At 43.2% G+C, this 17,231-nt stretch overlaps 1 protein-coding gene across 5 annotated transcripts in view; it reads left to right on the forward strand.

The window, feature by feature from the left end:
• CORO2B (coronin 2B) overlaps positions 1 to 17,231 on the forward strand; it is a 142,233-nt gene that overhangs the window by 98,641 nt on the left and 26,361 nt on the right. For all 5 annotated transcript variants that reach the window (XM_073304471.2, XM_073304470.2, XM_073304468.2 and 2 more), the window contains one exon: positions 14,922 to 15,038. In XM_073304471.2, the coding sequence (XP_073160572.1) occupies positions 14,922 to 15,038 (117 nt within the window). The remainder of the gene's footprint in view (positions 1 to 14,921; positions 15,039 to 17,231) is intronic.

Raw genomic sequence — 17,231 nt, forward strand, 5'->3', positions numbered from 1 at the left:
TTAATAACTTGTACTTATATAGCACCTTTCATCAAAAACATTAATTTAACATTCTAAATTAACATTTAGAAACATTAATTTAAGCCATGATATGTATCCCTCTGAGGTAGACTGGTATTAGTCTCATTGTACAGTCAGGGAAACTGAGTCACCGAAACACTAGTGATTTATTCAAGGTGAGAGTTGGCGACAGAGCCAGAAATGAGATCTTGACTGTCAGCCCCCTGCTCTCATCACTAGACCATGCTCCCATCCAACTGGAATAAGTAGATCAAAATAGTGTAAAAAATTCGATGGGATTCTTCTGCATTTAGTTACAGGATGTTTGAGCAGGGTGTCTGAGTGTGGAGACATTACATCTAAAATACCATAAAAGGCGGGGAGGGGGGAGCAGCTGATCTGATGTTTGTGAAATGAGCTTGTTACATGCAGAACGGCAGGGCACTGTGGGCGGTGTCAACAGGATTCAGCTAGCAGTGTCTCTTGTCATTCTGTCCCTTTGTCACTGGAATTTTACGAGTACTCTCGCTAGGGCAAATTCTGACGGGGAGAGGTGTGTAGGTGGCTGCTGGAAAACCTAGACCCAGCAGGGGGAGCATGGGCTCCAAAAAAAAAAGGCAGAGAGGCGACTGAAGAGGAGCAGGAATGGCTGGTGTGGTTTTTCTATGTACTTCCCCAGAGCAAGCAAAGACACCGATGTGCACGCCCTTGTGGAGATTATTCATTCCTCTGCCGTGACCAATCTGTGCAATCGGGTAGCTGCCATTCAGAATACAAGTTCACAATTGCTACTCTAACGTTCCTGGAGCCGTGGAATTCTGCCTGTCTGGAGATTGGCGGTTGTGGGGGGTGGATTTCTGCAGCGAACAAGACCTTGGTCTTGGGAGAAGTCTATTTTCCTCAGTTGGCAATGACAGGTGAAGGGAATGCTGTGCTTGACTTGTGGCCACTTCTATTTATTTTCCAGAGAGCAGATAATACATGAGATTTAGTGATATCATGATACTGTGTCTCATACATGCAACTCCAAAAAAGTCCACAGAATGCAACAGACAGCAACTAAGCAATGAAAAACAAATGTCCATCTATATTCATGCAGCTGATTCAACGCATGTGTACTTCCATTGACAGCTTAAAGATTAGATATATTTTGCTGCATTTGGCATAACAGAGCGCACTACTAATCTCATTTGTCTTTCTCTATTTAAATTTTCTAAGTGATGTTAATCAAAGCTATGGTTTTACTTTGTTTTGTTTTTTCAAAGTGACAATTCCAACTTTTGTGGCATTATTTGGGGTGATTTTAGCCCTGAAATTCTAGTTTGTCCCTATTAACATGGCAAATTAGTTGTCTTCACTTCAAAACTATGTGAGAACTACTTTAATTTTTTTGTTTTCTTTATTTTTGGCTGCAAAGCCATCTTTGCTTAAAAATGAAAACTTTTTCTGCTGCAGAATGGGTTAGTTTTTTTTTTTTACTGAGTGATCATATTCTTGAGGAGAAATTCACAAAATTTGGCAAACTTTTGAAGAAAACAGAACAATCTCTTGCATTTTTAACTAGTCTTTGCTTTTGAATTCACCAGTTCCATTGTTCCTGGTCTGCAAACCTCCCAATAATCACTCGCCGCAGGAATCCTTACAAGACTAGAATTGACACTCACATGGACAATGAAATGTTCGCAGCATACAATGATCTTTTCATTTGTTTGGCTTCCTGCAAGTCGCTACTTCTGCCTGAGTAACCTTCTAATTGGGTCAGGCAGACTGACCCAGATGGATGAGCCTGCAGGGAATGTGCAGGTGCTTTGAATTTTCTTGGCCTTGGTTGACTCCATCCAAGTATGATTCAGATCATGTGATTGACACAGAATCATGATCCTCAGCTCTTAGACGCTAAATGTGGAACGTGCAAATATGTAATAAAGCAGCCCCGCCCCCCCCTTCCCAGGGTGAAAACAGTGGTGGAGAAGCTTGCAATAATTTTGGTGTTAGGTATTTTAAAGAAACTAATGTTTCCTGTGGCCTCAGATACATAAATCCGCATTTCTCATGTCCATTATTTACATCACGGAAATTATGCAACAAACCCCAGGTCGTGGGGAAGGTTTGGGGAAAGGTCTAAAATATAGGCTAGGCTATCCTTGAGCTGAAAAAGTCAAGACTGTTGCAGAGCTGTTACCTTGTCTTGTGTCCAACCGTGGCTAATCCCTGATGCTTTGGAGGAAAGGTGCCAAAAAAACCTTATGGTGCAATAGTACATGGGGAGAGGGGGAATAGCTCCCTGACCCCATTTGTTGAGCAGCTTGTGCCCTGAATATTCCCTGTTCATCCCCAAAAGGAGCAGAGGGCCCCCCCAGACTTGCTTCTCTCCCCCACCCTCACTTATTGTCTACATGAAGTGCTGGGGAGAACAAGTGAGACAACATGCACCAAAGCAGAGAGCACTGAGCACCCACAGTAAATGCACCAGGCTCCAATTTCCTGCATTCATGTCTGAGATGGGCACCTCGATGGAGAGCAGCTGGCTCCAGCTGGACCTGGACAAGACGGGGGATGCTTCTGGGAAGAGAAGTGTTGTGAAGAACTCTTTGTATTCACAGCTCCCATCAAAGGCACCCTGCCTTCAAATCTGTACCCAGTCTTGGGCTCCACACTGCACCCACAGACCACAGCAGCAAACACTCCCTGCCATTTGCAGCTAGCCAGCAGAGTGTGTCCAGTCCCACTGGAGGCAGATGTGGCTGCTTCGCACCATGCATCTGCACCGTCTATGCTGGGCTGCTATTGTTCTCTGCCTAGGCACAACACTGAAAGCCCTGGGGAAGCTCCAGCTTACTCAGAATGCAGCCGCCTGATGGCTGAGCTACACAAGTCCTTGGAAATGCACCGTTGTGGTACACGGCTCTCCCTTCAGTAGGGAGCCAATGCAATGCAGAGTCAAGATTACTGCCCTGATCTTCAGAGCTCAGGATTAATTCCATGCAGGAGACCTGATCTCTGCAACCAAATTGTCTCCTGGCAGCTAGGGCAACTACCTGCCAACCAGCAGGAGAAGCCCGTGACTCCTGGAGACAAGACTTTTGCCGGAGCTGCGGCAAGAACATGGACTGTTAGGCCCCATTGTTCTTGCTATTGTCCAGCCTTCTGGTATCTAGTCTGGCACTTTAATTAGGCCAAATTAGATTCGCTTGGCCATGTAAGCTGTATGTGCCTATCAGCCACATGGTTGCAGTGGGTAGCTCCTTTATAAATACCTAGATAGGGACCCTCCAGAGATGAGGGGACCTGCCCCAAGCAGTGACCTTGTGTATAATCAAAGCTCATCTTGCCCTACTCTACACTCGCAGGAAGCTTGTTTTCCTCCAAGCGAGTGCAGCAGCCATTGCGAAGCAGGGAAGGAAACGGATTACTCAGCAGAACCACCATTCGGGTCGTAACTGCCAAATGCAGAGCCATGCATTTCCCTGCCCATGAAATGGCAGCTGGCCTGTTCACGTTGCCTGATGTGAGGTATAGTGATGAACCGCTCTCTCAATGGACTGTCCCCAAACTGACCGCGCATAGAGGGAGAGCATTAACACCTGCTGAAAGGATTGTGCCTGCCTGATGTGAGAATGCAAATCAGTCTGTAAGAGGAGGGGACGTCCACCTGACTGAGATGGGGATGCAGCCGGTTACCAGGAGGGGTTAATCTCGCACCTTTTAAACTGGTGCAACTCTCTGATGTGGAGAAGGCCTTCTTCAATAAGGCAGTATAAACATCTATTTACTCTTTTAACCCAGCCACTAAGGAGGATGTATGTACTGAAGCATTTTCATAGGAAAACTCATCATCCCCCATTGCCAGGTTGTAACTTTACTAACAACTAAAAATGGTAAGTAGAAAGGATTAACAATTAATGGGAAAATATCCACTTGGGGAAGAAAGGAATTTTGAGTCATTCTCTCCAGGGTGTTTTTTGTTTTTATTCCTATTCTTATTTTTGCCTGGCTTCTCTTCTTGGTTTGTGCACAAGCTTTCAATGTGTTTAGCATGACCAGCTGTCCCAATTTTATAGGGACAGTCCTGATTTCTGGGTCTTTTTCTTATATAGCCTCCTATTATCCCCCACCCACCCAACCACCCCCTGTCCCAATTTTTCACATTTGCTGTCTGGTCACCCTAAATGCATTGGAAAGAATGCTGGACAAAAACCACAGCAGTGGGAGTTGCCCGAGTTTTTAAAAGAGGGTGAAAAGTGGTTCATCACTATTACTGACTCTTTACAGAAAGCAAATAGGAATTGGAATATGAGCAACTTGTTTTATTTACAGGCATGTTGGTGGAAAGCAAAATTCTCATGAATATTCATGCTTTTTCATACCCGAAATGACTTATTCAAGCCCAGTTCCTTAAAAATAGTTGCCCAGTTGGGGAAGCAACGTGTGACTAATCACAAAACACAACATCAGTGCCTTGCAGTTAGTGCCTTGGTTAGTCTCTAAGGTGCCACAAGTACTCCTTTTCTTTTTGCGAAAACACAACATGCTGATATATCTGAGGCTGGGTGAATAAATGCAGCACCTCTTTGCAAACACTAGAGGGCATGACGAAAGGGAGGAAAGTGAAAAGGCAAAGTCATAGCTGTCAACTTGCAGCCTGACTGCAACAAAGCATGTGGTGGCAATCTTCCTGAGGACTTGCTTCCTGCAGTCAAAACAACAAATTCCCATATTTACAAGGGAGGGAGGAGCCTTTGTTAAAAGACTTCGTGAACCTTTGAAGCTTCCTTTTTAGTCACAGGATCTGAAGCTCTGACAGACTCCCTTCAAATGAGTCAGACACTGATAATGTCAAAATAGGATTTCGAGTGCAGACTACCAACTGAAAATTGCATGTAAGCCCCCAACACTTCCAACAAACCTTTGAAGCCTCAGACTGCTCAAGAGTGAAGCTTCAAAGGAAAAGCGCTTTGTGATGGGCCTAGTGCCCGTGTAGGAGTATGCTCACCTTCCTTTTTCTGCTGTACATTTATACCAGAAAGCTCTATGCAGGTGACAGTTGTCTGTACAGTGGCCACATATTCAAGCTACTGACTGTAGAAAGAAATATGTGAACTGTACAAACTTGGTCTATTAGCTAATGATTTGATTATTAGAGCAGCATTTTAAAATATGTCAAGGGGCTGGAAATGGGTGAGATTTGACGATGACTATTAAAGTTATTGTTGAAATGGAACCCCTCAAAAGGGCCAGTCTTAAGAAGGCATGTGCAGCTTTCCCTGGGCATATTTACACAGAGACTGTCCATCGAAACTGTACTCGATGTATTGGAATAATTACGAAACTCTGTTTTGCCCTTGTCAGTGTTCCAAAGGCACTAAAATTACTAACCATTTCCAAAGCAACGATTCCTTCTTATTCGTCAAGTGGCAAAATGACTGACTTATGCAAGCTGAAAAATTAATTGTCCTCTTCCTCTTCCCCCCCCGCCCCCAAGACACAATAAAATGAATTCCTTCGCTCCAAAATGATGCTGTTTAATTGCTCTGGTTCCCAGGCAAAAAAATGTGTTGAATGCTTAAAGCTGCTGAAGAATTACTCCTTCAAGTCCCTGTGACGACAAATGTAAAAGCGTACAGGAGCCTACAGGCAAAATCTTACTCAGTAGAGTGCTCCCTGTGTTCTTGTGCTTCCACACTTAAAGGGAAATGATATTTGGGTCACTGAGCTTTAAGTAGCCCAGGGGTTATAGATACAGCTTCATCGTATGATTAGAATTCCACTTGGACTTAAACCACTGATGCTGACAAGGTTTCCCATGACGAGTGGGAAGTTACAGCAAAGGAAATTGCTGATTTGTATTTATCAGCATTAACCAGACCAGCTTTGTGTATCCGTTATTTTCAAACATTGCAGAGCACAGGTTCTGAGTGTGTCAGCCTCTCCCCTTTCACCAGCACTGGAAGTGAGAGCAAAAGTGTTGCTAAATCAGATTCTGCCTTTGTTAATATTTCACACATGCACCAAAGTGTCTCTGGGAAGGGGGGTGGGGGGTGCATTTTGATGGAGAAGGCAAATGGCCTGCATCAGTTTCAGGGGATGACAATCGGATCCTATGTTCTGGTTTTGTGAAATACCAGCATTATTTTGGTTTAATCAAAAAATTAAATTCTTGCACTGTAATGGTCTTGTAACTGAACTGTGGTTTTGTCCTCCAGAAAGCCTAATGAATTTTGATAAAGAACACGAAGTCTGCTTTGCAAAGAAAATTATTCCGCTAGTTGCTCAGAATTAGTGATTGCCTATTAATGTACACAGTTACAAGATCTGTCCCCTTGGAGTTTAACAGCAGCTGCATAAATTTGTATTTCTTGTAAGCTTTGAAAGGGTGATCTCCAGGCAATGTGCTGTTAATGTCATGCTCATGCTAATATGAAAACAGGAAGAAAGTTAGATTATCTAAAGTGGGGTTGGTAAGTGATGTCTGTTACAGCACTTTATAAATAATAACCCATAAAAGTGTGTTTTGCCTTCCAGTAGTTCACAGCGAGATGACAGGCACGGCAAAAAGGAAGGTCTGAACTGATACTACTGTATGTTACGAGCAAAACACAGCTCCATGCCCACTAATGACGTTGGTTTTTCTGAATCTTGCAAATCTACTGCTCTGCACTCGCAAACACATGGACTCCTTCGCTGTGTGCTCAGACACCAGCCCTGCTGTCAAGAGAGCTCATCAAATAAAATAATTTTTTTTGTGGAAAATGTCAAAGGAGGGGGGAAATCTTTTTTTTTTTTTTTAATTTTTTTATGGAGAATTTCTTCCCCCCAAATATATTTTCAATTTGGAAATGCTGCTGCGGTGCCTCATGGGAACTATAGGTCAGGTGCCACATGCTGCCATGCTCCTTCATAGGCCGGCACCCCTGGCTGGACTCCATCTCCCATCATGCATCATTAATATGGAGGAGGTGCCTCCTGGGAGTCTCTGGCCATGGGCCGTCATGGCAGATGTAGTCCACCAGAGGAGCTTGGCCCATCGCGGAGAATGGGAGCATGAGGCAGCATTTCTAAAACTCAAATCCCCAGAAAGCTTCTTGGGGAAAACTGAATTCAGTCAAACCCCCAATTTTCCATCGAAAAACAATTTCTGTGTAAAAATCTCAACCCAGGCGTAGCCGTAAAGCCTCTAGAAATGCTTTTCCCTACTTCCCACTCCCATACCTTGTTCCTATGGGCTTGGTTCAGGTAGTGATTGTGCTCCTGTGGCTCGCTCTGCCGTCCAAACACAGTCTAAAACACATGCCATCGCCTCTCGACAAAACGACAGTGGCACCGGTCATTGCGTCAAGCAAGATCCCTGCTTTGACACCAGTTAGGATGCAGGCTGTGGACAGAAAGAAGGAGCAGGGATGGTTTAATTTTGGGCGTTGCCAGCTCTAGGCCATCTTTGCCCACCATCACCAGAAGGGACACAGATAAGTTCTGAGAATAATGTTGGGGGCATTCTCTGGCCTGTGCTACACAGGAGGTCAGACTAGATGATCACAGTGGGCCCTTCTGGCCTTGGATGAATGGAATGGGTGAATAGGTTCTCCCACAATACCCAGCAAAAGCATTCATAGAGCGGCAAAGTTTGCTAGAGCACTATAAATGGTGGGATAGACCTCCAGAGGTCTGAGTCATTGTGCACACAGGCCCATTACAGCAACTACCTTGTTGTTTAGCAGCATGGTCTCTCTCTCTCTCTCTCTCTCTCTCTCTCTCTCTCGTGTTGGGCTGACTTGAGGGAAGTAACTCCAGGTTGAATCGCTCAAATGAACTCTATAGTGTGGACACATCAGAAGTGAGATAGGAAAGGGGGGGAAAACACATTTATAAAGGAGGTTCCTTATCACAGAATAAAAAGAGGCCATATCTTCATTTTACAACATTTCAGTGGCTTAAAGGGACAAAATCAGTGGATCACACCCACCAGCAGAGGGGCTTCCTTGGATGGCACTCTGCTGTGCCCCTCAAAGCTCCTCCAGTAGGGCTTTGCCAAAGGTGTGGCCAAGAGCAGTGCTGAACTCGGTCTGTTCTCAGCTGATGCAACGGAACCTAGGGCTGCTTCATTCAAGCACAAATTGGAGCAACAGGCGGCTGGTCCTAGTATATAAGGAGGCAAAAAGTCACCTTCCTGCAACCTCCTCTATCCCCCTGTTCTGGCACTGAGCCTGCTTTGTAGGAATGGCCTACTGGGGCCATAGAGAAGTGCGCAGAAAGAAAGGAAATGGATTGTGTATCCTCTGGTTTCAGAGTAGCAGCCGTGTTAGTCTGTATCCGCAAAAAGAAAAGGAGTACTTGTGGCACCCTAGAGACTAACCAATTTATTTGAGCCTAAGCTTTTGTGAGCTACAGCTCACTTCATCAGAGGCATTCAGTCAAATGCATTATGCTCAAATAAATTTGTTAGTCTCTAAGGTGCCACAAGTACTCCTTTTCTTTTTGTGTATCCTCTGTTTCTCTTAAGATCACTGTCTTTTGACAACAGAAAGGCAAAGATTTGGGGGGAAGATTCACCCAGCTGCAATGACTTAATCTCCATTCTTCATCTTAAATCTTTGTGGCCTTTATATTCTCTATGATGGCAAATATATATATATGAGCTGGATTCCCACACCACTGTATCAGTGGAGTCTCTCCTGACATGACTCAGGTTAGACTGGGAAGAGAATCAGGACCTTCATTTTTACTATAACTGGGAAAACCGGTGGGGAAGGGGGTGCAATCAAGCAGTTCACTTTTTCTGGTACCGCTAGAAGGCTCCAGCAGTTGCCAACATGTTTAGTGCCTTTATAACCCAGGTAGAGAGAGAGGAGCAATTTAGGAAAGCAAACAGGCGGCTTGGCTGCTATCCAGCATCAGCACTTTTCAAACACTCCCAGTGCCTGTCTGGAGGCCTGACAATGTCATGGGGAAAATGTCCAAAGGTTTACTTGGTTTTAGTCCTAAAAATCTGAACAGATTTCTTATATCACTAATGAACTCAGACCAGAGTTCCTTGGGAATTAACCATCCTTAATTCTCCCAGTCATTGGTTAATCCCTAGGAAATATCCAGTACACTGATCATTATTGCTTAATTAAAATGGAATTACCAGACAGTCAGAATGGTAAATACAGGTATTGGCTTAAGAAAGCATATTAGCTTAGGGGGAATCCATGAAATGGCTGAGTTTGGCCCATTTGATCTGCTCTGGTAGTTCAGAGCTAGCAGCATAAAATTAAGACCTTTGGAGTAATCCAAGTGACCCACAATCAGAAACACCTAATTGGAATCTACCCTAAAGGAACAGGAGTTTAGCCCTGTTTCTTTCAACAGTTCCATCCTTTCTTTCTTTAAATCCTCACCTGCCACAATGGAAATTGGGCCTAATGTAGGTTAAATTCACTTTGGCTGCTATCAGTCACTGAGTAAAAATGGAGCGTGTGCCATATGGTTAGGGAATTTGCCTAACACGCCCTAATTAATAAGAGGCTCATAAATCAGAAATCAATGTAGCATTAAGTGCTCATCCTAGGGAAGCTAAAAGGGTATAATCCTGTGGCTGTTATGCTCATGGATATTAATGAATGTTTATAAAGGATTTCATTAAAGGGCAAAGGGAAACTGCTGAAAATGATCCTATTATTACAACAGTGATGTATCTGAATATGTCCATTTGTTCATGTATTGAAAGTAATGAGCAGATGCAGAAGTTTTTTCTCTTTACCTTGGTAACTGAAAATGACACAGATAATAAACTCTCCTGTGTTGCAAGAATAGCTTAACTCTGGCCTTATATGTAGGCTTGGCAGAATTGAATTTTTATAATTTTGAGAGATAATATCAATGTTTCTTTTAAAGCATTTTTTCTATTTTTATCATTTTTAAAAAAAAAAATTATTTTGACCGTTGTGGGAAATTGGGGGTAGTATAAACAATAATTATTTAAGACGGACGTCGAGATTCAGAATGTTAAAGCTTTTGTAACCATTCAAACACAAATTGTCAACACCGCATATCAAAATACACAAAGTAAATATCCTTAAATCAAGCTCTAACAAGTTCTCAAGCAGTGTTTTTCTTACTTGGCCTCGCTGTGCATTGCAATTCTCATTGATGGAAATATTTTTTCTTTGGCTTGTGTGTGTACGGTGAAATTGAGATTTACCAGCATTTACAGATAAAAATCGAATCCTGCCAAGCCTGCTGATGTGTTGTGTTGGAATGATCGGTTCATTGAAACCATATTGTTGAATTCAGTTAAAACCTTCATTGAATTAAACAAACAGAACACAAAGTGTTAAAATGTCCTTTGAAAACAAGAAAGCAGACACTGAAATTAAGCTGATTGCAATGCACTAATCACTCTGGTTTTTAATTTGACCATTTCTGCTGTTCTGATTTCTGTTTTTGAAGAGAGGTTTGTTCACATGATGCAGGTTGCTACCATCTCCTACTGCATTCTAAAAAAATCAAATCAAATCGGAAATAACCTTGAACATCAGGCATTGGGTAAAGGGAATAGGGGATAGTACATCAGCTGGAAATTATTGCTGTGAGGTATGGACATTATATACTAGCTTCTTTTTCCTACCTTCTCCTATGTTCTTGTCTATCTTTCTACTTCTGCAGAGTTATTACTGGAACTGGCTGAAAATCTTTTTTCTTTTTTTTTTTTTTTGCCAAAATGTTTTTCCAACAAAAATGGCTTTTGGATTAAATGAAAACTTTTGCAAGCATTTCTATGTTCTGTTGAAATGTTCAGGTTTTTGTCCAGTCACGTGCGTAAGTGCCGCATCTGAGTGCTCAAACATCTCCCTGATACATCATAGAATCATAGAATCATAGAATATCAGGGTTGGAAGGGACCCCAGAAGGTCATCTAGTCCAACCCCCTGCTCAAAGCAGGACCAATTCCCAGTTAAATCATCCCAGCCAGGGCTTTGTCAAGCCTGACCTTAAAAACCTCTAAGGAAGGAGATTCTACCACCTCCCTAGGTAACGCATTCCAGTGTTTCACCACCCTCTTAGTGAAAAAGTTTTTCCTAATATCCAATCTAAACCTCCCCCACTGCAACTTGAGACCATTACTCCTCGTTCTGTCATCTGCTACCATTGAGAACAGTCTAGAGCCATCCTCTTTGGAACCCCCTTTCAGGTAGTTGAAAGCAGCTATCAAATCCCCCCTCATTCTTCTCTTCTGCAGGCTAAACAATCCCAGCTCCCTCAGCCTCTCCTCATAACTCATGTGTTCCAGTCCCCTAATCATTTTTGTTGCCCTTCGCTGGACTCTCTCCAATTTATCCACATCCTTCTTGAAGTGTGGGGCCCAAAACTGGACACAGTACTCCAGATGAGGCCTCACCAATGTCGAATAGAGGGGAACGATCACGTCCCTCGATCTGCTCGCTATGCCCCTACTTATACATCCCAAAATGCCATTGGCCTTCTTGGCAACAAGGGCACACTGCTGACTCATTTCCAGCTTCTCGTCCACTGTCACCCCTAGGTCCTTTTCCGCAGAACTGCTGCCTAGCCATTCGGTCCCTAGTCTGTAGCTGTGCATTGGGTTCTTCCGTCCTAAGTGCAGGACCCTGCACTTATCCTTATTGAACCTCATCAGATTTCTTTTGGCCCAATCCTCCAATTTGTCTAGGTCCTTCTGTATCCTATCCCTCCCCTCCAGCGTATCTACCACTCCTCCCAGTTTAGTATCATCCGCAAATTTGCTGAGAGTGCAATCCACACCATCCTCCAGATCATTTATGAAGATATCACCAGTAAATGACTGGATGTCTTGTGCTTCTTTTCCAGATGACTTTTTGTGTAGTAAATTGGCCAAATTTGCAGATATTTCAGTGCCCTGGCATTTTGCATTCCAGCTCAACACGGTATTTTCTATCAGAAATGCCCATCTTTTCCTGTAGGTGCTCTGAATAATGACTAATAGCAATCATTTGTATTGCTCGTACGTGGGTTAAACCTTTGGGTATAGAATCTTCGCGCAGTGGTTGGCATCCTGTTCCCTGCCCGGGGCTCTCTAGGTCCTACTGAAATACACCTGATAAAACCTCTAGAAATGCCCATTCATATTCTACCCTAAAGCAAGCTGAAGGGATTATTCTGTGTATGACAGAATTTCTCTTGGCTGGTGATGGTAGGAAATCAATGTACAGTACTAGCTGCTGCTTTTACTGGGGTTTTGTTCCTAGAATAAAGCAGACGTTCCAGTCTGTCTCTTGCACCCAAAGCTAGACTTGTTTATAACCGGTATCTGTGCTCCTTTCTGTAGCCACAGTGGCTGTGATGTAGTAGAAGCAGTGAGACCATCACAGCAAGAGCCAAGACGCCCCGACAATTAACAGACTAGCTCAGTGGGGACAAATTAATTCAAATAATCTCCCCAGGAGGCAGTGTCTGAAGAGCAAACCCCTCTGTCTGGCATGTCAGTATCCGACCTCTCACAGTTGTCCACACTCCCAGGGAATCCAACTGCAACCCCTCAAACCAAAACAAGGCGATCTACATGGCAGCCCTGGCTGAAACACTACACCATTCTTCCCTCCCTTTGTGTTACAGTGGATTACAAAATACTCACCAGCTGCCTGGGTATTTGCTGAACTATTACAGTAGGAGGCTATGAATCTGCTTCACAGATGTTTGCTTTACTGGTAGATTACCGAAACCAAGGACTTACCCATGTGCATTTCTTTGTTCACATTAAATGAAGCCAGGAGCTAAATACTTGAAGGTCAGTACTGAAAGTGCTATTAAATAGTTAGTGTACTGTATTTAGCATTCTGACCTATCTTGTTTTCAAGCCTTAAAAAAGCTTGACACCACCTCCTAGTGGACACAAGAAGCCCATACATTAAGATCTGAAATTTCAGTGTGGCTTTACAAAAAGGAGAGAACAAAGGAAAAAGAAATGTCTGCAAGTCTTATGCCCTAATTAAGAGACCAGACAGACAATCCCTTGGCTGCTGTACACAGACCATTTTAGACCGAGCAGCATGTAGAATAGTTTTATACACTCAGTAAGCAAAGACTGGAGAATTTTTTACAATTCCACTGAGGAGAAGAAACTAACACAAGAGACTGATGTGCATTAATAGATCTGTGTGCTGTTGTCACCAAGTGAACTGTGCATTTTAAAAATCTTTCAGCTTTCTCTCTGCAAATAGGGTTGTGCAAATAACTGACTTTTTGGTTTAGTGGACAGAGCAAGAAGGTGGGGTGGGGGGACTCTGTGTCGAAACAAACAAAAAATTTTTAAAAAAAGTTTCCTTTAATTTTTGATGTTTTTAAGCCTTTTTTTAGAATGTTTTTTTTAAATATAATTGAGTGATTTCCAAAATGAAAAGTCAGATTTTCTTTCAAAATGCTGAAATGAACCATTTTGACAATTATTAAACTTTTTATTTGACAGAACAATTTGCAAAAATTGACCCAAATTCATGAATTGTTTTGGTCATCCTGAATCTGCATTTCTCAACAAAATATAAACAACCCCCCCTGCAAAATATAGGTTTGCACAAGAAAATTTCGCTCATCTCCAGAAAAAAAAGATGATTCCTAAAATTTTTCCCAGTGGAGAGAAATCACATTCTAAGGTGCAAAGTGGTTATTACACTTTCAGTGTTCCTATTCTCTAAGCTACTATATGTGGTTATCTAGAATATTTAAAAACAAAAACAAAAAAACATGCCATGCTCAATATGACTTCAGAAGTTTGGGTAGAAGGAAGGACCCCAAGATCCAATTTTCAATTTCATGAGTGTACCCTCATGCTATCGTAAATGTTCCTCACCAGAAATTTCTATTGTAAATTGTTTCCTTTCCCCCAAAGAGTTTAGTAACTTCCACGGGCAGTTGAGAACTTAGGCACTAAACGAGTAGATTTTATTTTTATTTATTATTTTCCAGTTACGATGCAACTAACAGCCTACCTCTAGGAGCATTTACAATGATATCAATAAAAGCATTAGTCCGTCAGACTTCTCCTAATTAGTGCAAACCCATCAGCTAAACAAACCCTGAAGCCTCTTCACACAATTCCATTAGAAAGAGGCTAAAGCCTGTACAAAGTGTTACACTGCAGAATCGAAGGCTGTTGTGCAGCTAAAGGGAAAGGCATTTGTTGTATTTGTTTCTTTATTTATGAATAGTTCAGCAGTAGTTGCTGGGAGTGTCCTAGAATGGAAAGAATAGGAATCTTTTCCTCTGGAAAGCAAGAGGAAGTATAAAATTGTAGCACTGACCTCAGCATGGCTGATATCTGGTTTACCATGAAATATAAGCGGTCCAGGTCATTACAGCAAGCATCTATTTTTGCATCTCAGATGCATATTTGTCCTCATGGTAATGGTGTTTGAATTGACCCTACCCAGTAATGTATTTATTCTTTCAATTTATCCTGGTGATTCACACACACACACACACCCAACTAAATCAATCTCATGAATCAAACAGAAAATGTCAAACTCTTATCCTACATCTTTCACTGTAACTGTAATACATCTGCATGTTATAGGCGTTTGAACCCAAAGAAAGCTTTCTTTCTCCTCAAAGCCATTTCTTTGTTTCAAGCTAGTTCTCGGTAGCACCTTTTGATCATTGTAGAGATGCCATACTGTATAATTGCTAGGAGTTGTCGGTAATATCCTGAGGAAATCAACATCATTTAGATTTGTTTTGCACATTTAACCAGGCACGTACGAACCACAGAGAAGTAAGAGAAAATGAAATCTGATCTCCGAAGCAAGCCACAAAAAGAGCTGAGTTACTAAAAAGCCTGTCCTCTTTGCTGACGTTTGAGTTATGCAAATGAGCTGTGCATTCTCTCTTAACATGAGTTTACTTCTTAAGGTGACTAGAATTGTTGCTGATCCTGTATTTCTCCCTTACAGACTGGTCGGATTGAACCAAACTACCCAAAAGTCTGCGGTCACCAGGGCAACGTGCTTGACATCAAGTGGAATCCTTTTATTGAAAACATCATAGCTTCTTGCTCGGAAGACACCTCGGTGAGTAAAAATGATTTGAGCTGATGTCTCCTTTGACATAAAATCATCAGCGGGAGCAGAATGTGAACATCCTGCATTCCTCTCAGAGGGTGGCAAAAGCACTTTGTCAAGCTTATAGGGTTATCATGGGCTCCATCTGTCCTGAGTGAGTCACACCATGCTCACTTTATTGGCATGTAATTTTTGGCTCCTGTCGTGGGGTTGGGGGAAGGTACCAACAATGAAGCAACAGAGACATTTGTGCTGCCAGGGATCTAATATTAGAGAGTTGGGACACTGGCTATCTTGCAGAGTGTGAATGTGGGTGAGAGAGAGAGAGAGAGATATTTCTTTTTAAAGGTTAAATAGTCACATATACAAAAATTTGAAGTGACTGGATGAGGCGACTAGCAATATGCCCCAACCGTGACTCTTAACTGGTGTTTTGTTGGTTCCGCCATCTTGATTTGGATTTTTCTAAAGAGTTTTTGTCACTCTGGTTTCTCGTCCTTTCTCTGAGGGGCAGAACCTGGTTCGTGATCCTTGAGGAAGAAGGGCATTCAACGGAGGGATTTGATGGACAGCTTGTGGGAATGGGCTGTAATCCCAGCGGGCCATATGGAAGAAGGTCCAGAAAGGAGAGGGGGGAGATATTCATACAGTTTGTCTGGAGGGAGGAGGTGGGAGAGGAGGGAGCAGAGACAGATGAGTAAAAAGGCAGGAGGCAACAAAGCAACTTGAATTGGTGTCACAAAGTAGTGACTTCCCCATCTTTTCATCCATCACCGGGGGTCATCAGTGACCAAGGTGACCTAGGGGAGACAGCCTCCTTCTCCCGCACACAAACACCTGGCATTTTCCCCCACTGTATCAAATGCGGGTAGTGCTGCAAGCTAAAGACAGGTCAGGGGAACGGCCCCAGTAACCACACAGAGGGAGGAAGGGAGAGGGGCGTCGCTTTGGAAGAAACAAATACTTGAGACACAAATCACCCACAAGCTATTTCCAAACCTTGGAATGATTTCTAGGGGCTTCTGATTCAGCCTGGTGAGAAGGGGGGCTCAGGCCAAGCTGCTGGCTGTGTGTGAAAGAAGGAGATGCTCCCTGCTCGTATGGTTGTGGCGATTTCTGAACTCTCCTTTTCCATTCACAAGAGCTCCTGTTCAGATGTCTTCCCCACACCCATCACCTTTCCTGTCTCTCCCTAGCTCATAAGGTTTCCTGCACTGAAGCATCCACATTCATCATCCATCTATAGATAGTACGAACAGCAGGTATCCTCCACCTCCTGTGAGAAACGTTAAGGGGGAAGGAAGAGGAAAGGGTATTCTCCTGTTTCAAACCTCTTGCCTATTTTTCCCTTCCCTGGAGCGCTCCTCCTTCCCCAATCTAACAGATTCTGCCATCACAGGGAGGGTCCTGAGCCAAAGGCAGACCTCACTGCCCCTCCTGTAAAGCCCTAACCAAATTCCTGTGTCTGACCTGACTTTGTCAAGGCCATCAGCATCCTCGCAAGGGGAGGTGTGGCTTCAGTGTGTGGCTGGTGCAGACAAGCTGGGGCCACCTGGCAAAGTCCCTCGGGTCTCCACACTAGGCAGCTGAAAGAGGAACGGGGCCCATGTTCCATGCAGGCTGGTGGGAAGAAGAGACTGGTAGTTGTTAAGACTGCTGAAGGAAACTGGCATGTGCAGAAAGGTGGGGGACGGCAGACCTAGGGGAAGCAGGTCTGTTCAACTGGTAAAAGCTGGAGTAAATTGGAAGGCTCTGGAGCTGTGTGCTGCAGTTTACGTGGCTTGTGTTAGCCTTTCTGTTGTCTTTCTTTATGCCCCCTAGAAAACAGACACGGGTGTTTAAGTGCTTCTGATTTTAACTGTGAAATTTTAAATGACACATTTATGCAGCTTACAATGAGCTCTGACCTGGTGTTTTATGTAAAGCTGGTGCTGTTTCTGGCTGAATCCAGTTCCCTCTGCTCTACAGTGATGTCATTTATCGTTGTAGTAGTGTTCTTTTTATAGCCATGCTGCAGATAAGCAGTAGGGCTGTGAACAAGGATGTCTTGTTTCCACCCAATAGCTATTATTAATCCTTCTTACTATCAAAGACCACAGGGGCTGCAACTATTCTAGTGTCTAGAGCTCTATCACGTAAGGGGGGGAAAGGTAGTCTTACAATGTGGTGAAGGCTGACCAGGCCGTCTTTATGTGGCTGCTG

This window comes from Lepidochelys kempii, chromosome 10 (assembly GCF_965140285.1).
Source record: "Lepidochelys kempii isolate rLepKem1 chromosome 10, rLepKem1.hap1, whole genome shotgun sequence".
Taxonomy (NCBI): Eukaryota; Metazoa; Chordata; order Testudines; family Cheloniidae; genus Lepidochelys; species Lepidochelys kempii.